At 39.4% G+C, this 24408-nt stretch overlaps 1 protein-coding gene across 15 annotated transcripts in view; it reads right to left on the bottom strand.

The window, feature by feature from the left end:
• Window positions 1–24408, bottom strand: part of FHOD3 (formin homology 2 domain containing 3) — a 370010-nt gene that overhangs the window by 197526 nt on the left and 148076 nt on the right. For all 15 annotated transcript variants that reach the window (XM_040695607.2, XM_015282358.4, XM_040695604.2 and 12 more), the window contains exon 4: window positions 2964–3031. In XM_040695607.2, coding sequence (XP_040551541.1) covers window positions 2964–3031 — 68 coding nt within the window. The remainder of the gene's footprint in view (window positions 1–2963; window positions 3032–24408) is intronic.

The following is a 24408-nucleotide window of genomic DNA, read 5'->3' as shown; positions in this document are numbered from 1 at the left end:
TAAATTAAAAATGATACTGACACAGAGCTGTGCCAAATTAACTCAGCTATGATGAATGATTATAAAAATATGGTGTTATGAACTGTCTTGGCACTTAAAGACATGATGAAGTCTCCATAACTTTCTGAAAACTATTAAAAAAAAATAAAGACCAGTTTTGAAGTCAACATTTTATTTCTGCATCATTATAACATTGAAGAATTTAAAATACTAAATACAATGAGATGCAAAATTAAACAATTTTTTATGTTGAAAAACAGATTTCTAATGTTAATTTCATTTCATGTCATGAACTAAAAGGTAAATTAAGTATGACTATTTGGACAAAAATGTTTGGTCTACAACATTACCTCGTTATGTTAACATTTCTTTTTCTTCGCTAAAAAAAAAAGTTTATTTTTCTAAAACATAAAAGAATAATCTTACATTCTCTCTCACTGTTCATTAGAAGATGAACTATGTAAAATCATACTATGTCCTTAGCTATGCTACTATTAATTACAACAACACTGACAGGTAAAAAGCAGCTTAGATCATATGGCATTCAATTTTCCAGTATTAGGTGCACTACGTCAAATACTACCTCAAAAACCACATGGTACAAATACTCTGCATCTTGAGAAAGTTTTCTCCTCAGTTCTCCACTAATGAGAGCCTGTATTCTGAGGGTATAAGAAGGTCTTTTGAAGGGTATCCTTGCTCAACAAGTGGCCACAGTTCTACTAGAAGTAGGTACTTAAAGTGATAACAGGTCATTCAAAAATTTATTTCTTTATCATATCTACTAGGAAGGAGAGAAGTCAAATTATTCTAGGATAGTTACATTCCAGAACTGTCAGGCATGCTTACCTTGAAAACTAAATTAATTCCTGGTGCATTTCCAATAAACCAGATTTGAATTTAAGTCTTTCTTTACAATGAAGGAAGCAATGTCTCTCACACCAAACGTCTGATAATCTCTTTTTTACAGATTAAATGTTAAGAGAATAATGTTGACTTGCCAAGACAGAAATTAGAAACCAGAAAACACAAGGATAATATCAACTACCTGTGCAACTGTTATGACTGGGTTATGATGAAATCTTCAGCTGTGCTATCACAGTTCTACTGACCAGGTTTCTGTAGAACCATGGTAACTGCACAAGCGGAGTGTTTGTGTGCCTCTCTCTCCCCTTTCCCCGCATTTCTCTTCAACTCAATCAACTGCAATCATATTTATTAAATGGATAAATACTGAAACATTTCCACGAAAAAGCTAATGAGCTGGAAGACAGAGATCCTACTGGTGGGTCAGCTGAAAGTACTGCATACAAAGTATTTGGAAATACATAGCAGGCTTCAAAGAACTTAGAGAAAATGAAAACCCAAAGTGGGAAAAGTTTTGATGGGAGGTATGAGAGCTGAGGTATGGGTTGAAATAGAGAGACTTAGTACTTACTGCTACACATGCGTGAGTGCTCAGATTAATCTATCAAATATATCAATTGACAGAAGGTGAACCAGAAGGAAGAAATCAGAAAATTCTTGGAAACCTGCCTCATTTCCTCTGAGCACATAGTCCAACCATGCAGCAAGCTCACACGGAATCTCAGTTTGCATCCTCACAATTCTCAAATAGCCTTTCCCCACGAATGCTTTGAAGAGATGATGTTACTACCAATCTACAACTATGAAATGACCAGCATATTTTAGAATTGGAACTCCTTTTCTGTCCAAGTTTCAAAATTCAAGGCTTTGCTCTGACCCATAAAAACACATCTTCAGTTATCAAAATGTTCTGTAGAATTGATCAGCCCCTTCACCAGCTACTCAAGTGCTCAAGAAAATCTTTATCCTGACATTTACTAAATTCTGAATACTTTACTTTGAAACTTACAGAAAACATTTTGTGTTTTGGAAATAAGCAATTCTGCAATCTCACAGAATTGTGACATCTTGTTATTCTCCTTAGAATAAATGATTATTTAAAACAAAATAAAAATTTCTGAACTAACAGCTTGAAACTTTTGCAGCTATTTCACAGATTTGCACCTACCAATTGCAGTTGGACAACATATGGATCCATCAATAAAGGAGAACAAGTGTTTTTCTTATTAATTTCATTTATATTTCCTGATAGAGATGGAGTGTGTTCTCCTAAATTCCATTTTAGGATCACATTTGCAGTATGCTCTGGTTTCCACCTACTTTTTGTTTTCCCTTTTAATGACCTGCTTTTTCCAGTCATCGTTTCCTTTTGGTCTGGCATCTTAACCAAGTCCATCTGACTAGCCAGCAAGACCAATCTGAAATCCAAGCTTTTCATCCAATTGAGTTTCATAACACTCACATCACTTATCTATCACATCAGCCCCTTCTCCACAAGATACAAAATTCTGCTGATTCCAGGTCTCCCCTAAAATGAACAAACACATTCAAATCTATGCCTTTCTTTAGACATATCAGTCACAAGTAATACTCAGCTCCACAAAGTATCCTTTGGAATAATCAATAAATCAATACTCCTAATTTAGAACTAAATTCTATCATCTTTAGGGGTCTCCCACTACACCTTTTTTTCTTACAGGTTTAGATGTCGCTTCAGCCTAGCTTATTTGTCAACATTTTGTCTGTAGAAATGCTGGGCCACTACCACAGTAAATGGTTTCCTAGCTCTGCTTTTCACATCCCTCTTCCAGTCCTCACAATCAAGTTTCCATGCAAGAGGAGGTCCAGATTTATTCCCTTTTCCTGGCATGTTCCAACCAGTAAGTCTACCAGTAACCCCACATCTGCTCCTGCCTTTTAAAAGACTAAAGGAACAGGAAGGAAGAACAGAAAAAGAGAAGACCTTAACAAGCAATTGGATAATCACATATTACAAATAAGGTCCTAAAATTTTCTCTTCTGCCAGAACTGTAAGTTATTCCCCATATAAAAATAAAATAAATAATATTAAGAAATTAAAGCCATTATTTGCTCACCTGAAATATTTGCTTCAATGAAAAAAGTGCTCGTCTCAGCTCCCGTCCATTGGAATTGTAAAGTTTTTCTGAAAGAAAACAGAAGGAAGTCCAATATTAACAAAACTGGCAGCACTGCAAACAAAGGTAGTACACACTTCAAAAGAGTTGATGAGTAATGCCCGTGTCCCATAAGCTAGACTGCTGTCAAATAAAGGAATTTTCTTTTTTATATATAACACAAGTACTCATTAAAAACACAAGTAAAAACTGGGCTACTTGTCCATAACTTTAGACGGCACTTCCCAGGTAATTTTACTATATGTTCAATAAGATCAATGAGAAACAGTGTTATAAGGTAATTTTGAAAATGCCTAGAAATATTCCTCTTTTTCCACTGAGGTAAACTTAGGCTTTATTGAAAGAACCAGCTCAGTATCAAAAAACACAACTGAGAACACTCTTTGCTTTTGTTATCACAACTTGAGCCACTGAATCCCATCCTTGACTGCCTTCCCTCCAGACATTCTTTTCTTGTGCTCTCATCTTTCTATTGTTAATTCCTTTCTACAATGGCAATGAATGTTAATACCAGAAATAGCCGGACAGTCTGTTCTAAGCATAATTCAAAACAGTGTTTTATTCTCATGAAAACTGATCTTGATCTTTTTCTAAACGAAGCAAAAGCCTTCTTTACATCATCCAGTAGTGAAATATATTCCCCTTCATTTATTTCTCTATCAGTGCATACTCACAGAAATAATTTTGTGTAGACAAAAGAAACTCCCTTGCTATCTTTCTGTATCCTGTCATAATATTTGTGCCTTTGAAAAAAAAAACTCTTGTGTTACATGTTTTGTGTTTATTATTGTGTATTTGGAAATGCATGGGTAGAGCTGAATATAAGGCTCTTCAAGTCTTTCTGGTCTACTGTATTTGCATATCTGACAGAGAGAGACTACAAACAACACTTTATACTGTCTTAAATTCCTCCATATTGAATTGCACAAATGCAATATAAGGCCAACACCTAACCTTTGTGGCCGCCTTTGCCTCCCACAAAGATCCTCACGCAAGACCTTCAATGCAGTGGGTGGCAGAAGTGGATTGGCAGCGGGTCATTCAATCAAAGTGGGCATGCTGGTGAATTGGGAATATTCTTATGAGAAAATAAAAATATAAAATTCTAAGTTTTCTCTCTTGATTTCCCTTTCTATTTCTCTTTTAATTACTACACCACAAAATGAAATAGATTTATCTCTCTTAGGAATAAAAAAAAAAAAAAAAGCCCAACATTTGAGGGTTTTATGCATTTACGGCTCAGTAATCATTTTTTAGCTTCAATTAAAGATGGCAGATTTTAATTTTAGAAAAAAACATTTCTTATTCCCAACAGTCATCTTCAACCAAAGGAAAAAGTGAAATAAAACTTCAGCAAGGCTTAAAACTTTTTTCTTCTAAAAACACTTTCAAAGTTGTTTTGTTCATCCCTAATTGCTTTTGATTTCAAAGGCAGAACGTGTAGAATTGGCAAAACTGTTATTGTTTCAAGTTGTCTCCTTCCTTGCCCTGTTTATAGATTTCTGACAAAACACCATAGGAATGAATTTCACTTCAAGCCATAAACTTGGAGGCATACTTTAATTACTCTAGCTTAAAAACACACTGGCATGTGAAACTACATTTCTTGGCAGGATAAAGAGTAATTTTGTCAGAAAAGCTTAAAGAATAATAAAGGCCTTTTAAGACCTGGTCTGTCAACTTTACATGCCACATTATACAAAATATTCCCCTTTGAAAGATACCTCCATCTGGCATTTGTTATTACTAATTTCTCTCTATTCATAATTCAGCACCATTATGAGCAGAGTCTCTCCAAACAAGGCAGTACATTATCATCTTAATTAAGAGAGGCACCATTTCTTTAAGTGCTGGCAAGTTTGTACATAAATATCAACTTTCTAACAAATGCCATCTGTTTTTGTTTTTTCTTTTCCTTTATTTTTTTCTTTTTTTTTTCTTTTTTTTTTTTTCTTTTTTCTTTTTTAACAGGAACAATCATCATCTCAGCCTGGGGTAAAGGGCTAACAACCCATTGTTATGATCCTTTAACGCCAGTTGCTTTCATTGATGCATGCAGATTTTTGGTACATCTCAGAGAAACAATGTCGAACATTTCTTTCCCTTGGTCTTCTCACAGAATATAACATCATCCTTGGCAGCCACCACAAACAATGCTCTCCCTCCTCATCTGCAGCAAAAATGAAAAATTATTACAGGCAATCTATGATAGGGTCTGTCATTAGAGTTAAAGAACCGGTAATTACTGGAAGTATTGAGTTTGGTAAAAGCAGAGGCAACAGGACAGCAGCACATATCCTAAACACTTGAGCTATCTATGCAGAGACAGCCAGCATTCACAGTTCCCTCCTTGCATTGAGCTAACTACTTTGAGCTAGGTTGGAAATTCAGCCTTTTAACCATTTCACCTGATATCCTTACCTATGGGTAATATACTGACTGTTTAATTCTTGTGCTGCTGGCAGCCACCAGAGACATTTACAGAACATAACCCAAGCAGGTTAAGTGAAAGAGTTACTCCTCAGAGCCCTGCTAGAAAATGCTTCGGTTTAGAAAGCAACAGTTCATGATGAATCTCAGTGAAAGCAAGCAAGCCCTATAAGACAAGGTCTATCATAGGTTGCTTTCTACAGATTTGTATATTTATTTTCCTTCTGCGTGCTGTGCATCAGAAAACTCTAAGCCTGTACAACATGTGAAAGCTCTGAAGTGCTTGGGCTTATGGGATTCTCATTTGCCAACAGTGAATTTAATACCATGGGGACCTCTGGGGCTCATCCCCAGAGGATCAGATTAGAACTGAGGCTGTGAAAAAACACCAACAGAAACTCAAAGGCCAAAAGAACCAATAAGCTCTTTTGCTATAGTAAAAAACAAATTAAAACACAGAGATGGAAAGGCACTTTTGCTTACAATGTTTTCACACTGAAGACAACTCAGAAACCAGAGAAAGCAGATAGCATTTTTTTTTTTTTTTTAGCACTGTCTGGTTTACATTAGCGATTTAAAGCTTTGCTCTCTTCCAAACAGCATGAAAAGTAGCTTTCTCCATTAAAAAACAGAGGTGACCACAGTTCCCACAGGCACATCCCTGACAGAGTATTCTGTAGCTGAAACAAATGGTGCGGGTGGCTTTGAAGCAGTATGCACTGCTACTGTTACTAGAACCAAAAAAACTCCAAGGTGTTCCCAGGGCGGCCCAAAAGACCCCACTCTGACTGGCATTAACATGCTCTGTGCAAGCTTATGTCAGGACTGAATTACGCAGAAATTGAGCCTTTTAACATCAGGCAGGAAAACACAATGCTATGCCACTCTGTAAAACTCCAGGACTACCTATCTCTTTCATTAAAAACAAAAACAAGGCCAGCTATGGACTGCAGACCTACCCACTCCTATGCTTCAAGATTGGACAAGATAAATTAGGTCAGGGAGTCCAAGTTGACTGACTGGGTCTACTTAACTATCAGTGGCCACATTTCAGAAAGGTATGTCACAGTCAGCTATGCTACTGTATTTATTTCTTGAACAAAAGTAGTGAAGAAGAAAGGAAAGAGTGGCACCTGCAGTTGCGAAGAAAGTTTAATTGTGGTTATCTAGATGATAGAGAAGTCCCCTTGAGGTTTCCTTTGATGGTAACTAACACTAGAGGGCACTGCTTATTTCCTTATTTTAGGAGAAAGATAAAAGGCACTATCCCTCCACAGTAGCTTCCCATTGATAGAGCAGTACTGATTGACTAAACTGGGACTCCAGTTTAGCTACCCCTGAAATTCTGCTTTTCATTGGTAGCCTGAGGGACATTTTGAGAAACTAGAAGGCATCAGCACTGACATCCTCAAGCATTCAACATCAGAGTAAACTCCACTGAAAACACACAGTAGGAAAAACTGATACTGGTATGGTACAAACTGCATAAGCTTCATTCTTATTTGCCATCCTGCAACAAGGAAGAGTCACATTTGTTAAATCATCCGTTGCCCCATATGGCCTACATACATTCTCTTGAAAGACACTGACAGTCCTTACTCACCACCTCTTCCTACAAGTGGGATGTCAAATAAACTGGGCTTGTGATAATAGACACGCGCATGAGAGGCTGCAAGCTAGAAGTGCCTCCTTTTCTTGCAGTCATGGTGCTTTGTTTGAGAGAAAGCTTCACACTTTAAAAGAAAACCATTATTTATTACCCTGGGTTTTTGTTTGTTTGCTTTTACTTCTGTAAAAATAACTCTCCTGGAGAGGAAAGTAAAACAACACACACTAGATGAAAAGGGATTTTTCTAGAGAAATTCCATTCAAACATGACAGTGGAGGTGAGGTGGTTCAGTCTGCAGTTGATATCTTTTCAGAAAGCAAGAGAAGCCTTAAAGATCTTTACTTTATCAGACCACCAGTAGCTTTCAAAAGGGACTATATATTTTCAAAGATGACTGTCAGAGGCTCAGATTTCATTGAGAATTCAATTCCTTTGACTACGTAGGAAGTAGGATTTTTTTTAAAGAAAATAGTAATTGGCCTTTAAATTCCTAATGAAAGTTGGGGCTTTCCTTCCACTTTCTGTGTGAAAACAATTTTTTTTTCTTTTTAAATCCACAATTTAAAAAAAAAAAGAAAAAAAGAAAGAAAAACTGTCTGAATATTGCTTGGCTCAGTTCCATGAGCTACACCTGACCTCTGACCGGCAGGGCACCATTCTCCTCCCTTCCTCTTCCATCACACCCATTGAATTAGTCCCTGGGATATAGTAATTTATGTAGCATCAGCCTTTTGGGCTATTGGCAAAGGCTCATGAACATCTGGCTGAGCACAAATGGGAGTTGCTCTGCTTCACTTGCTGCTGCCTGAATGACCTCAAGATCTCCTATCCATGCTTCTTCTCTTTAAGCTATAATTTCAAGATGAAGCTCCCTTCCTAACAAAAACATAAAAGAGAGATTAACTCTACATTTGATTACATTAGCAGGGCACCTGGTGCAGATCTAATTAAAGGACATTTTAAATATTTCCTGCTATTCATTGCTGAAGTCCCTGCATGAGACAGAAGGAGTAATATTCTGTCTTCCATTAGCAAACCGGCTGGTGCTAAAAAACTAACATTTCATATCTTCTCCCTGCAACAATGAATAAAACACTTGTCTAGAATGTTCAGTAGAAAGAAGTAATAGTTAATCTGCCTTTTAGAATTTAAATCAACAGCAGTTTTCCACCAGCACTGACTGGGGGGGGGGAGGGTAAACAAAAAATAAAGTTGTTTATTACCAAAACTTTCTGGAAATGCAGAGAGCCACACCTCTAAATTTATTACTACACTACTTCAATTTGAATTTGAAGAATCTGAATGAATTTACACAACCGTAAAACTAGGCTAAAACTGGAGCAGAACAACAAAAACTCAGGTGCCTGGGTCCCATCCTGAAAACAGGCTGCCTGATGGACTTCACCGCACTAACTCAAGTGGACGCATAGGTACCTACAGGACTGCAGATCCCTAGGGTGACTGTATAAAAGTAATTATTGCAGTGTGCCATTCTTACACATACATCAAGCAAATTAAAACAGTACTCTAAGAAAAAACCTGGTCCAATGCCAAGAAGAGCCTCAGTTGTTTTGTTTTTGTCCACAAAAGCTAGCAATAAATTTGTTGGCAAGATAACACGCACTGCTTTTACTCTCAGACCCCCGAGAGGGGGATTCATTCATAGGCAGATTGCCCACTAATAAATTTACATAATTGCTGCTTCTGCTGAGATCACTTTGTTTTGCATACCACAAATCCTCATTTTTTCTCTTTACCTGATCTTGGTTTTACTTCTTTTTCCTGTACAAATAGTTGGTTTTGTATTCACGAGTGCAGTGTCACATGTAAACTCTAGTTATATATTCTCCCACTAATCCAGGGATAAATGCTAGGCACTTGGTGAGGAAAAAGGACTTTCCCACAATAAAGTAGGAGCTGATGAAAAGCAATGGGCTGTGTGTATGTCACTCCAAGCCTGGCAGTAGAAGTGAGCACCCACCTTACTGTCAGAGCTGACCAACACCAGGAATTTCCTCACTGCCTCCTGAGGAATGCTGCCAGCCTCACAATGAGGACAAAACCCATAGCAGTTTGTTTTCATTCAGAGACAGAACAGCTGCTTGGCTAATTAGCTGGGACAGCCCCTCTGCTCAGCATGGGGTTCTTTGCCCCTACCCCAAGAGGGGGATCCTTTATGGGGCCTGCATATGAGTAGAGCTGTGAGCCTGCATCTTTCTTCCCTTTCTCTGTGAAGAATCCACCGCTGGGGAGCGAGAGGAAAGAAAGCCACAAAACCTGCCTTGCCCTCTGCCCTAAGCCAAAGGCTTAAAGAAGATGGTGCCAAGCGCCAGCTGTGGGAAGGAGGCATCTGTAAGCACAGGACAGCCTGTGGGTTGGACTGCAAGGTGAGATTTCTGCTGGCAATGACAAATACCCCATACTGCCAGGATTGCAGTGCAGCTCTGTACACTCACATCTCAGGTTTTCCAACAGTTCTTACAGGATTGAACTTATTTTTTGCTTCCACTGCAAGAAGCCACTGGCAACAACTACCTAGTGCATTCCCACAGCGAAAGAATGCAGGGTGGAAATCCCATTTGGGGAAGAAGGCTTTGAACTGAAGGTCTTTTGGATGATTTTCTGAAGCACCAGATGTCCTACCTACTTTCTGTCGCAAGTGAGTTAGCATGAAGTTGTCAGAACAATTTTAATTCAGTGACAAATGTATCTACCTCTCCAAGTGTCACTGTCCTCCAAACAAGGAGTAAAAACCAAGGTTCTTGCTCCTGCATTTTATATCTCTTGGCAATATAATTCAACCATTTGGGGTAAACAAAGTAACAGTAAGAAAGCTCTAGAGGACTGAAGAGAAAAATGAAGATCTTGAGAACAAAGAAACAGAGATGAAACAACAGAATCATAGAATCACTGAATGGTCTGGGTTGAAAAGGACCTCAAAGATCATCCAGTTTCACCCCCCTGCTATGTGTGAGGTTGCCAACCACCAGACCAGGCTGCCCAGAGCCACATCCAGTCTGGCCTTGAATACCTGCAGGGATGGGGCATCCACAACCTCCTTGGGCAACCTGTTCCAGTGCATCACCACCCTCTGTGTCAAAAGCTTCCTTCTAATATCTAACCTAAACCTCCCCTGTCTCAGTTTAAAACCATTCTCCCTTGTTCTATCACTATCCACCCTCGTAATCAGCTGTTGCCCTTCCTGTTCATATGCTCCCTTCAAATATTGAAAGGCCACAATGAGGTCTCCCCGGAGCCTTCTCGTTTCCAAGCAGGTAAACCTTTAGCCTGAATATTCCCCTTGGAAAGCTTTAAATTACTGTTCTTTTGCTGTTGTAAGCCCATCCACGTGCACTGGAACTAGGAAGAACATTTATCACGCTATCCATACGCAGTACGACACACAGATGCAAATCACTTACCCTAAAAGGAGATGTCAAAATGCAGTAATTGTTTACACAGTGAAGTGCAAAAGGGAACCTTACTTTTCATCTGGATCCTGTGGATCACAGCTATGGAGGCTGGTATTCTACACCTGTACATCTTCTCATGCTAAGAATAAAGGGAATCTTAAAACAAAATGATGTAAAAACTTCCTTTTGCTGTTTCCATTTCTAACTTACTTGGTGTATTAAGGCCCTGCTTACTCATTAATAACAAGGATGGAAATACCAGCTGATGTGAGCTGAGGAAAGTGTGAACCTGGCTGACATAAGTGGTCTGGTGCTTTTTCCCTTACTTTTATACCTCTGCACTCACTGTTGTGTTCCCTACTCAGTTCTGCAGAAATGTTGTTGCTAAAAAAAAGATCTAAGTGGTAGAAAAGCCCAACAGCAAAAGAGCATAACAGTAGGTTATGCATTTAAATTATGACATAAGCATTAGAATGGGACAGTAAAAGCCAGTCAAAGAGGAATGATACTAATGGCACAGGAAACAGCAGCAAAATTAAAAATTAAAAAACACCACAGGCTTTATACGTCAGTTGCCTCTGAAGAGATAAATAACATACGGGGTTGTTCACGGCAAAAAAAATATTTATCTTTTCTAAAACTGGTTTTCATGGACTGACTGAAGCTGGGGAGTTCTCAGGAATCATTGCTGGTCCAAATCCAAAAAACAGCATCTGCCCTTATTTACAAGCTGAAGGTTATGAGCAAGCAGGGACAGCAAGGCATCCAAATTAGTTCTCTCACATTTTTCCTTTCTCATTTTGCAAGCCAGTATATAGAATTTCCCTCGAGTTATGCCTCACATCCAGTACAATGCTTACTGATGCATTCTGAACACTGGAGGAAAGAGCAATGGCAGTGAAGCACAATATGCAGGTTCATCAAGGGAGTAAAGAGCTAGAACAGACTGCTCAAGCAGGTCTTCCTTCCTTCCACAACATAAAAAGCAGCACTAGAAAGGCATGCTTGAAAGTTACAGCCTTGCCAACATATTACAAAAGAATATATCTCCTCTGCCTGTTCAGCATATTCAGTCTTGCTATAGAACAAGCACTGCAGCACATCTCCCTGCTTGGATTTATTTGGATAGGTCCTCCTCACTTGAATGCAAAGGCACTAATAAGCTCTTCAATCCTGAAGTGCAGGAAACAGCATTTAAGTTTGATAACTTCATAGGAGAGCGCTTTAATACGGCCAAAAATGCTGTGAATGCTCTTTGTAAGAGTCAAAGGGTTACAGAAGGAAAACGGCTATGGAACGAGGTCAAGTATTACAGCACTGTATTACAGAAGGTGGTGATGGCAAAGACTTGAGAGGTCATCTTATTCATCTCCCTGCTGATGCAGAATTGTTCCCTGGATAGTAATACGGTAGGAAAGTAGTTGTTATGCTAAAATATAGGTTACATCATGCAAGTAAATGTAGCCAGGGAAAACTGCTAGAAAAGAAAATACTGTAGAAGAACATATCGTTTTCTTTAGAGATTACTGCAACCAATGTGAGGATAAAAAATAATTATAAAAAAAACCTAAGTCAAAGCAAATCTTCAATCACTGTTTCAGTTTGAAACAAGGTCTTTGAATTGCTGAGCTGTAGGCTTGTGCTTACACAAAGACATCAGTGCTTTTCGGATTATAAGCATTTAATAACGCGATGCTGGTCATTATTTGAGTTTTCTGGTCTCATTCCATTTAGAGCATACTGTGCCAACATGTTGCCCTGCATTCTCAGCAGGTATTAGTAAACAGACAGCAACAAGCAAATTATATCAATCAATTACCAAAAAATATATATTTTTTAAAAGGGCAAAAAATGTAGTCTCACACCTGCTATCCCTAGAATTGGGTCTTATCCATGCTGACAGCTAGGAAAGAGGCAGAAACATTTGAGCTCAAAGAGACAAGTTTCTGCCAAGAACGTGAATGAGCTCCTGAGCTTATGCATCCTTGATGTTGCATAAGACTTGCCAAAACAAGTCAGAGGATAGCTGTAAGACTGGGGTGTTCCAGCGATCCCTGTCCATCCTCAGGAAGTGCATCAGGGTTCTCCAGCTGAAAGACCTCTGGGGACTTAGCCTCCCAATTAACTGCAGATGTTTAACATTATCAGAAGCTGCTTGAAAATGTAGACAGCGGGCTTAGAGCACTCATCTGAGTAAGGCAGCAGGCAAAAGAGACAATATCAGCAGGGAGTGATGATAGAAATCTGATAAAGGCACTGCTTCTGAGAGCGCTGCTGGTGATTGCAGTGGTATTGCACATCCTTAAATCCCAGAGTCCACATTCCATGAGCTCATGGGAGACACTCCAGGCTTTCTGCCAGTCACTGCACATTCTTAAGTGGCCAAACCTGGACACAGCAATTCAGCTTAGGCTTTACCAACATTGAATACAAAGCATTTCAACAGACCAGGTCTTTGTTCTGCTAAGTATTACACAGTCATGAAGCAAACAACAGTCCCTTAAGAAAGTCTCAGTTTCCAGCAGACACGATCTCAATAAAAAGCATTAGGCTGGTTAATCAGCTCTGTTTGAGGGAGCTGGCCTGTCCTTTACCACGCGTCTTGACGTGTTTTAGGATTCTTATTAGAAGCAGTACGGGAGTTCTGTCCTGGATATCACTGATCTGTTTGCCTTCAATGCTCACCTCATTAAAGTCACGGGCACACTTAAGATACAGATCAAATTGAGAAAAATAGAAACTATGCTATAGTTACTTGAAAGACTGTACGAAAACCCAAACCCTTAGTAGGTTGTATACCTAAAGGATATAGTTAAATTAACAGAAATCAAGTTAAAATAAGATGATTTCTAACCTTAAAGAAATTAAGAAATCATGGGATCAGCACAAATACTTTAAGCAGATGTCAAAACAGTTCAGGTCCACAAATTTCCCATCGCTCTGAAGTTGCTGAGACAGATGAAACATGCACCATTTTAACAACTGAAAGGAAAATTCCAAGAATAAACTAGAATGGGTAAGAGGATAAGCACAGCAGGAAGCACAGCAAGGTAACACTGTGCAGGAGCTAGCAGTCCTGAGCTCCGTGTGCCAGAGCTCGCAGCCCTACCAGACACCTCACATTTCCAGGAACAAGATGTGTGACACTGGCGGCATGATTGGGTATACAAGAGAATATCTGAGTGACAGTTTCACCTCCCCAGACAGATATAGCAAGTAAAAAAAACCTCCATGCTGAATGCTTTGTTCAGTTGCATTTGAAAATGAGTTTGCTTAAGAGCATGAGCCTCACAAATCCTACATACCACTGTGAGAGACGCTTACATAAAAAGCAGGTTTGGATTCAGCCTCTGGTAGAGAAAATTATTTCACTTCCTCCCTCACCACTGAAACCATCTAAAACAGAGACAGGAACGGTCTTTTAAGCTGCACAGCCTGGAAACTGCAATCCTTTTAGCTGAGGCTGACAGCTACAGAAAGTCAGTGTTAGAGCATTAGCTTTGCATTAGTACGGGACCTCATTCCATTGACAGCTCTGGTGCAGCCTGCTCTTCTGTGACTCCTGCCAATGAAGGGATGAAGGGAGAAGAAGCAAATGACTCCTGCCACTGAAGGCTGCTTGAGCACCTCATTAAATTCCAGACCCTCCAGATCCAGAATTAAAGTTTAGAGAAGAATCATCAGCGAAAATTACATAAGAAATCATATTAAGATAAGATCGAAAATATAGAGTGCTACTCTGAAATGAAATAAACAATGTCCAAATTCTTGTTTTCCTCGTCAACAGCACTGTGTTCTTATTTTTTTTTTTCAGTGGATTATGAACTATACACCTTTTTGCAAGTGAGATCAAGGGACTTTTCAATATACTTGTAAATATACATTGGCAGAAAACTGTTTTTTCTTGCTTTTTTTAAAATGCTTTGGATATGGGTTCCACAGAGGAACTGGCAATATCATTTGTTACTTTTTTGTCCTGTTCAAGACTTATATCATTCTTGCAAAACAAAGAGAATGAAACAAATAGGTAATTAAAATCTGTACCCTTAAATTTATACACTTTGAACTTCAAAACACATGAATTAGTGGTTGCAATGTACTTTCTCCTACTGCAGTAGTAGTAATACAATATTACGTATATATACGTATGTGTGTGTATATATGTGTGCGTGTATATACACACACACATACATATGTATTTTCCTGCCACAACAGTTTAGAAAAAAGAAGGGGGGGGGGGGGGAGGTGGAATAGCAAACATAGCTTTGGGACCAGGGTAGCTTTTCTGAAAGCACAGCTGCGCAACTCCTTCCCAAGCAACAGAGTACTGCCCATTAAGGGAAGGAGCTCTCTTCACCTCATGAAGTTGACAGAACCAGCAGCATTCCTCGCTTCACTGTGACTAACTTCCTTGTAAAGTTTCACTCTCCATCAACAGTTTTCCTAATAAATAAAATTTAAAGGAAAAATCCCTCCAAGTATTGTTTTCTTTTCCCTACAATTTAGTTTTGTGCTGACCCAAGGCAATTTCATGTCTATTTCAAACCTGTCTGGAATACACTCCAAGACACTACACTGCTCAAAACAGCTGAACAGCCCAATCACTTTCAGTACCAGCAAACCTCTAGGTCTGTACTTGTAAAAATAATAATATTAATAATAAAAAGTCTGAAGCATCTTCGAAGAATCCTTCCTTTATCCTCCACAGAGAAAACGCTATACTCACAGTGCTATTCAAAAGCATATATCATCCATTTATATTTTCAAACATTCCTGAAGTGCAATCTCTGTTTACCATACCGTACTGCACTTGGCCTGAACTTGTTGAACACATGTTAGCATTATTTATCTGGAGTCATTTATCACAGTTGTAAAACATCTGACATACGATGGAGCTTTTCCAATATATATCATGCCTCTCACTTAACTGAACCGCTGATTATTTCCACCTCTAAGTAATTTGACCAAAGCCACACAAAAGCATTCATCTAAACTACATTTTTCTCTGTTCATTATTAATTCAGTCATTGGCTGTAAAAAAGCCCTAGCTACTTCCCTAATTAATCAAGGAAATACAAACTATAAACATACACACACACACTACATATACACAAAATATATACAGACGTTACTTATACATAGTATTATACATATTGTAATATATATTCGTATTATGTATATGCATATCAGTTGTACATATCACAAACACATAAAGGCAATGGTTTTCTTTCAGGAGGCTCCATGTGGTAAGCTACTTTTTAGTAGCTTAATTGCCACGGGGAATGGAAATTTTAATTTGTAATATAAATTCACTTAACTGCTAGGCAAAGTGTTTCTTTATGCAAAAGGTCCCTCGGTGCACCTTCCTCCCATTCTCTCATGCTTATGGAGAATGTGAGTATTGCAGTGGCCCTTCAGGTGACACCTCTGGTTCCTCTGCTCTGCTCATTGCAATGGCAGAGCTCCCATGGCCCAAGCCCAGATAGACAGTCAAACCATCCATTTCTGGTTCTGGTTCCTTTTAAGCCCATTTCCTGCAACTTCAGCATAGCTAAACCTCAGCCTCTTCAGCTGCTGAACAGACATAAGAAGCAGCACCTGACTTGTGCAGATGTTTCCAGTTAAGGCCATTAGAATCTTTATGGGCATTTTCTCAGGTCTTTCTCCCAGCAATGGGATTTCTAGTGGAAATTTAAAACTAATTTAATAGTTCGATAAAATGCTACACTTTTATCCCTCTTAACTTTCCCATTTGTCCTAGCAAATACTTGCTGATCTGCATTTCAGAGCCTCAAAAGCACTACACAAAAAAATGAGAATTGGTATAAGACTGACTGATGAGATGTTTGACTCCAAAGCTGCTCAGTTTCACCTCCACTGCTTCTTTTTTTTCCTTTTTATTTATTTATTTTCTTTTAGTATACACACACATGTTTATCTGCACACACATACTTGTCCAGGTCAGCTATTTCTATTTGCTTTCAAAATAACCCAATTTAGGATTATATCAGTTGCCCCACATTACTGGTTATAAGCAAACGCGGAAGCTACAATTAAGTCTTCAGAAATGTGGCATTTTGCCTTCTTGCTTTTCCTATTTCACTATCATTCTCAGCTACAGCTCTACCATTTCCATTTGCCTAAAAGCAGCGTATCACAGTTACGATGATTAGGGCTGGCTGTAAAGTCTGTCAAGAAAAAGATACTCAAGCCCTGATAACAATACTGAATTTGTTCACACATCAGCATGTTGTCTTTCTTCAGGAAGTGCTACACCAAGTTATTCAACTGATCTTGCATTACTCATCCATGATACTGCTGATAATGACAAATAATATTTCTTGGGAGGCAACCACATAAAGACAGTATCTCACTGTGCAGCAAAAGGCAGTCACCCATCACAACTTCTAAGACAGAAATAATTACCAATTCCCCACTGTAGGCAAAAAACCGACACCTATAGGCAGCAACATCACTTATAGCAGGAACAAATCTTGTTCCAAAAGAGATGTTTCATTTCTAAAAAAGGTCACTGTTATAACTAAAGCTTAAAAATGCTTTTTCGGGTCAGTTTAGGTGAGTTCTGTGATAGCTTTAAACAACAGCTGAACAGAAATATTAACTTTGAAGTTGTTCTGAGGACAGTAAAAACATCTTGGAAGGCTGAAAGAAAACTTAAGCTTTGCAGGAGGTCAGATGGAAGAAAAGTTAGTCAGTCATTCTGCCTGTTGGGTCAATAGACAGATTTCCTGATTCACATTCCTAGGTAACAAGCCAACATCCCTCATGCACACAAAGACGTGAAAATTTTTACTTTGACTGAAGATCCCACTTTATCAGGCCATACAAATTTTGTCCCACACCACAGAAAGCAGATTTCTCTTAGTTACTAAACTAGAGGTTTCACTGCTAAGTATTAAGGTCACGGAACTACAGCACCAATTTCAGCCACAGCATTACATGTCCTTAGTTTCCTATCACAATTCCAAACTAGTGCAATCATTCTTGAACCACAAAACTGCCCCAAAAAGATACACAATGAACGCTGGACATCACTCAGGGTTCACCTTTCAGAAGCACTTGTGAATTTGTGTATGTCACGGCTTCAGTGAGGAAATGCTGCGATAGACTTAGTATGATTTTTACATAAACTATTTATGACAAGAGTGTGCGTGTAAACATGTAAACACTGTAACACGTAAAATTCCTTTTTGGTATCAGCTCTCCTAAACTAAACCTAAGTATATGTTTTCTATATACATTAATAGAACCAATTAATTGTGAAGTCTCCATCCTTAGGGGCAGTCAGCACCCAGCCTTGCAAAGCCTGCTGAGCTGACCCTTCCCTGAGCAGGTGAGTTGCACTGAGTGACATCCCACCTTGATGGACGCATGAAGAGGCTTCAAACAATTCCACCAAGTTTCTCATCCACTTGATGGACATAAAGCATGTGCCTACTGTGGCATCCATGGTACACGCATTCACTTTCTTAATGTACAGTTTTGAAATCTGGGATGTAAAATTCATAAATACACTTAATATAAGCATTCACTGTGGTATTTTGGAATCAGATCCTACAGCTGAAAGTAAAAACTGTTTTGCTTTTGTACCAAATACTTACTGCCTTTTTATTTCTTGTCTCTTGCTCAGGGAAGATCTGTCATTGTTCCCTCTTTTTTTTTTTTTTCTTTTGTGTGTGTGTGTGTGTGCGCGCATGCTTTACATGGCTCATTAATCATACTGACAAGTATATAACTGTGCAACTTAAAAGCAAGTGAACAGCCAGTATCTTCAAGAACACTAAAGGACGAGATCTTCCCTTCAGGGTAAGTAATAGGCATTGCAGGTTTTAAGAAAATGTTTTCAGAAAGTATCACACATTCTGTGAGAATTCAAGATCCACTCGCTGTTCCTGGTAAATCCACAACTGTTTCCTGCATGGTTAGGCCATCTCATACATTACATTTCCTTTTTCCTTGAAGAATTGTGTAAAACAACGTTATGAACTACATCATACCATTTTCACTTGACAGTGTAGATTGGTTAGCACAGACTTCAGAGTAAATAAATAAATCCCTGTCCATTCCCACTTCAGGAACTTATGACATGAGTTGGCAGTGTGCTCTTGCAGCCCAGAAAGCCAACTGTATCCTGGGCTGCAACTAAAGAAGCGTGGTCAGGAGGGCGAGGGAGGTGATTCTCCCCTTCTACTCTGTCCTCATGAGACCCCGACAGTGCTGCATTCAGATCTGGAGCCCCTAGCACAAGAAGGGCATGGATCTTTGAAGAGTGTCCAGAGGAGTGTCACAAAGATGATCAGAGGGCTTGAGCACCTCTGCTATAATGAAACACTTAACCTCAAGAAGAGAAGGCTCTGAGAAGACTTCACTGAGGACTTTCAGTTCTTAAAGGAGGCCTACTGGAAAGCTGAAGTGGGACTCTACTAATGTCATGATAGGACAATTGCTTTAAAATAAAAGAGCAGATTTAGATTAGATATAAGGAAAAAATTCTTCACTATGAGGGTGGTAAGGCACTGGAACAGGTTGCCCAGAGAAGTTGTGAATGTCCTGTCCCTGGAAGTGTTCAGGACCATGTCACATGGGGCTTTTGGCAGCCTAATCTGGTGAGTGGCAGCCCTACCCATGGCAGAAGGTTAGAACTAGATCATCTTTAAGGTCCCTCCCAGCACAAAAAGTTCTATGGTTCTACTCAATGATTCCGTTATCCTATATAAAATTACTTCTTGTGAAACTGAATCCAAAATTAAAGCTGCACACACACTAGCTTGAGCTTTCAGATACTCTCTGGGAGACAACAGAAATTCTGTCTTTTCATTTAGGGTTTCTTCCCATAGCTTATCAAACACACTGGAGACAAAAAGAAGGGGGGAGTGAGGTGTAAAAATTGCTAGGCTCTTCCCAAGAAGAATCTCAGTTCCAGTTTGCTTGAAGAAAGAGAAGAAAAAGCTCAATCACTCATCCAGCCTGTTTTTGTAAAGAAAAAGTCACTCCTGTCACCAGTGCCTTCTCCTGTGCAAGAGTGTTGACGCCAAACATAAATCTAATTCATTTACATGGTCATCAGAATGAGCTGAATTCTTCTGCTGCAGACATCAAACATCCTTGCTGGCATCAGCACTGGCTGCCAAGGATTTAACCAGACAGCTGGAAGTCATTCCAGATACTGAGCAAGGAAGATGAGCACGAGACACACAAGTTATCACCAGCCTTGGGAAGCAGCCAGCCTGACAAAGGCTGCAGGGGCCTTCATGGAGACATCAGTGTCTGCTTGCCCTTTGGCTGGAAAGGCACCCTCCTACTGCTTTCTATTCATGGCGCTGAACTCAAAGCCGTCACAGATACAGACCAACTTTATTCTCTTCTACTACAGTCTTATTTCAGAGCAGAAATGTAGGCCCTTTCTTATTGCTTTTCTGCAGGTTGAGCAAGAGATAGAAAAAAATCACGTCAGCAACTCAGGAACTTAGCTCAATGCCTTATTCATCACAGCAACTACTTAACTACTGGTCCAGCACACAGAATAGAGATCTCTCAATAATTAATATTATTTATTCATCCAGAGTCACTCTAAGTATACATGAAAGATAGAAATATCACTTTTTTTCTTTTAAATAAAAGACAATTCTGTATGGTGTAACTTTATGTCCTGTTTACATTACTTGAATGCTGAGAAACACACAGAACAAATTGTATATAATTTAAATAACTGGCACAAGAAAAGTTCTGCGAGAATGACACCTGGGTGGAAGCTACAGCAGAAAATGGAGTGAAAAATGTCAGCCTTGCTTAAGCCCATTGGGTTTTTGGCAGTGCATTGTAAAGTCTTTACCTTCTGAAAGCTACTACAGATCTGAACCCTTTCCCTCCTCCAAACACACTGTCATTCTTTCTGAATTATTTTTAAAGTCTATACAAAGCCACTAGAAAACCAGGATGATGACGGGGTGAATACAAAAGAAGGCTCCAGCAAATAAACAACAGGGTATATACATCTAATTATATTCCATTACATTCAGAAAACAGGAAAATGTGGTTTCTTAGAAGAAACACAGGACATGTTATTACTACTCTTTACAAAAGGAAAACCATGAAGAAATAACTAGTTGCTCAAGGTTGCCTTATTGGCATTCCCAGTCTACAGCTACCACTAACTATTCCTCAATAAAGAAAGCAGACAGCAAGAATGAAGGGAGAAAATAACCATAAGAAAAAAAAAAAAGAAAAGAAATCCTTTTTCTTGGACTAAAGAAGTATTTCCTACTGTGCACCTCTTTTTTATTGCATTTGGCTAGGCTACTTATGCAAATCAGTGCCTACAGACCACTGCCATATGCTGTGTATGAAACAACCTGTCAAATGTGTACAGAAAACTTCAGCTGGTGCAGGGTTTGGCAACTTGCTTGTTAGTGGCATTTTAATTCATGAGCATATTAAATCCGTAAGGCAAAATCTGCTTGGGCAAGCCTGCTAGTTTTAAGATATTAGTCTAGACCTATAAAGCCTTAAATGGCTTGGGACCCATTTATCCAGGAGTCGAGAGTTTTAGAGGTTTTCTGAAGAAACAAAAATTATAAGCAGAAAATGCCAGTTGCTGTGTTGGAAACATTGCATTCAAAGTCATTTAGGGAGACTGCTTGGCAGGGGGGTTGGACTCAATGATCTCTAGAGGTCCCTTCCAACCCCTACAATTCTGTGATTCTTGATTCTTTTGCAGTCAACAAATATTCTTTAGATTTCTCTGGAATCCTTATAGCCAAGGACCCAGGAAATATACTTTTCAGTGCTAAGATGGCCTTGTGGCAGTCTGCTAAGCTCTCAGGGCTCAACTCTGCTGCAGCAATGCCAGAGATCTCAATGTGGAAACAAAGCACTAAGAAAATGAGGAATATGCATTTCAACTGCAAATTGAATAAAGGGAAAATTAATTTGCACTCAAAGAACATTTACTTCCGTATCATTCTTCTACAGAGGTATTAGGATGGTATTTCCTGAGCAGTTTCATAGCCATGCTACAGAATATTGGGTGTGCTTGTGAAAGCTCTGTCACTCCTCACTCGCTGAAACTTCAGGGGTTTGCATGTCTGGAACAATGTTATTTTTTTTCCGGTGTTTTATTAGCAGCCCCGTTCTGAAAAATGCCAGGTGGCAAGGTGCCCAGAATCATTTGCCAGCTAATCTCAGGGGATTGGGCTTTATGCCATTTGAATTAAAAAAGCTCAGCTCTTACTCACTGATAAGATTCAAGAACAAACCCAATAAAAGGGAGAAGCAAAATGCATAAGAATAAACTCAAAAAGCACAAAGATGATGTCTTGTACTGAAACTGTTTACAGTTATGAAAGAAGACAAAAATTGGTAGGGGTCTTTCCTCCAGAATGTAAACCAGCTTCAAATGACAATGATCTGCTATGATTTCATTAGTTTCTGAGAACAGCAGAAAGAAAAATGGCATTTGTGCATTTAATGGCAGAGGTAACAATAGGTCTCTTCCTCCTAACATCATGGGGTTCCCTGCAATGATGAGCTCAAGTTCCTGACAAGCTGTGCTACTCTGGTCACCCCACGGTGCACAGGAGAAAGCGGGAGAGAAGAATTTGCATCTCAAGGGAACAAGGAATTTATTTTCCTCTGTCCCTTCCTTCTGGCATTTTGACATGTCCTTTCTAAAATAAAGAGGATATTTAATTTATGAAGACCAATAAAATCATAAATAGCCAATTGAAAAGTCTCAACAATCCTTTCAAATCTTGCCCACATCTGCAATAAAACATGGGGCACTTCAGAGCATGCACGTAGATGAGCAGGCACGACCATGGAGTACAAACGGCTAACGATTCTATAAATTATGAACTGTTTTTCTGTAACGAGTTTTTAGGTTTTATAGTGCAGAAATTCCCACATACAATACAGCCCACAGTAGGAGTATGGGAAGGAAAAACATGAGGCTAATAAGGATGTGACTATTAGGAAATAAAACAATTCAGAACCATTTCCTATAACACAATTAAAGAAAAATATGGGAGGAAACTTTGGCTCACTCTCACTCCTGTCTTTGGATAGCATATCTGCACTATTTACATCTCCAGTATTCTTTCAGGGTACACAGTTCAGTAGAGGACAGTCGTTTTGCCTTCAACTTCCTCAGTACGCCTTGCAGGGTCAGCGAGCCCACTGCGAGAGCAATTTCTCTCTCTCCGAACACTTCATAATTTAATTAAGGGAGACAGCAGCTAGCCATATTATATAAAGCACACCAAGAAAACTGTTCTTTTCCAGCAAAATAATTACATTCAGACTTTTATGTCAGTAACTTCTACTGAAAAACAACTGAGAAAGGAGCTTGCAGGTATCTTCCTACCTTATAGACAAAAGTGAAGCTTCTCTGCAGGGCAAAGCAGTTTTAGCTGTGGTCATAACAAATCTCAAAGCTCAGGTAACTGGAGGTTTTTAGAAATCACTTGTTTTTTTTTTAGCCTGGTTCACAAAGAAACACAGTGGGAATTAGCTATGAGCAGCCATATCAGCACCCTACAAATGGATGTAGCCATTTTAGGGAGATCATCACCTTGTGCTGGGCACTTGGCTGCTCTCCACCCTTGCCCCAGCTACATGCCACCACAGCTGTATGGACATGCTCACCTCACGGTTCCAACACAGGAAGGGAAAACAAAGCATTACCTAAGTTAAGGCACTGAAAATGAAGTTTGCAAGCAGTTCACTCTGCCTCTATATGCAGCATGCTACTCTCAGTTTTAGCACTAAAATATCTCCCTTTAGGGTTCTGGGGAAATGATGTTTGTCCAAAAGCAAAGGCAGTCCTTGAAAGCTCTAGGAGCTCTAAGCCTCCCCAGGCCTCCGACTGCAGCAGTCCCACTTTTGCCTGGACAACTCTTTGTAGCCTGCTACTTGCTTTCCCTGCAGCTGCTTCCTAGCAAAAGCATGGAAACTGCTCCTCTAGCCTCAGTGCAGCTCTGCCTGACCACAACAGAGCCAGGCTGTCCCCAAAAGCACTGCAAATTGATATACATTTAACAAATCCTACCTACTGCTTAAATCAGCACATAGCAACATTTTGGATCAAATGCAACAAAACACAACTGTGTAAGTCCATATTTTCCAGACAGACTTAGCCCTGCCATGCATCAGTATTCCAAGCCAACCAAAGACCATCCACCAGCAGGGAAGGCCAGCCCTACCCCATCAGGCTGGGAGGGACCCAGGGGAAAAGGCTACGCCCTAGTTTGTCTCTTGTGAGCAGCCCAACAACCTGTGCTGATGAAGTACAGGGAAGAGAGGAGCCCACTGCTGCTCCCTGAACTCTGCAGCACTCATTCATCTTTTCTGCTGGCTGTCTGCAACTGTGGTGACATAAACAAGAAAGTAAACAAGAACTGGGAACATCACTGAAATACTGAATTTCATACATACTATCCTCATTCTATTGCACAGTTCTTCCGCTATACAGCGGCATGTGCTCATGCTGATAATTAAGCTGCTGTAGGATCAGATTAGTTACAGCACATACACTGCCAGAGACAGTCACAGATTTTAAATACTTCCATGCATTCCCAAATTTCTAAGGGCAAAACACACACAGTTCCTCAGGACATCAAATGTTATGGATAGGCAGGCAACACGTAGATGTGTGCTCTGTGTTATATCAAAACCATTTTCAATACCAAAGAGGCATATAAGATGATTTTAAAATATTTAGGTAAATGCTTAACAAAACTACACACAAAAATGCATTTATCTAACAAAAGTAGGTTGTGCCACTCACATCCTACTGGCGTCTTTATTTCACTCACACTTTTAATCAAAATAAACTATTGCTCTCCTCTACCATCAACAGGGCTGGTAATTTATCAAATACCTGAATACCAAATAAGACATTTCACTGAAAAATTAC

This window comes from Gallus gallus, chromosome 2 (assembly GCF_016699485.2).
Source record: "Gallus gallus isolate bGalGal1 chromosome 2, bGalGal1.mat.broiler.GRCg7b, whole genome shotgun sequence".
Taxonomy (NCBI): Eukaryota; Metazoa; Chordata; class Aves; order Galliformes; family Phasianidae; genus Gallus; species Gallus gallus.
This window is presented reverse-complemented; position numbering and strand designations above follow the sequence as displayed.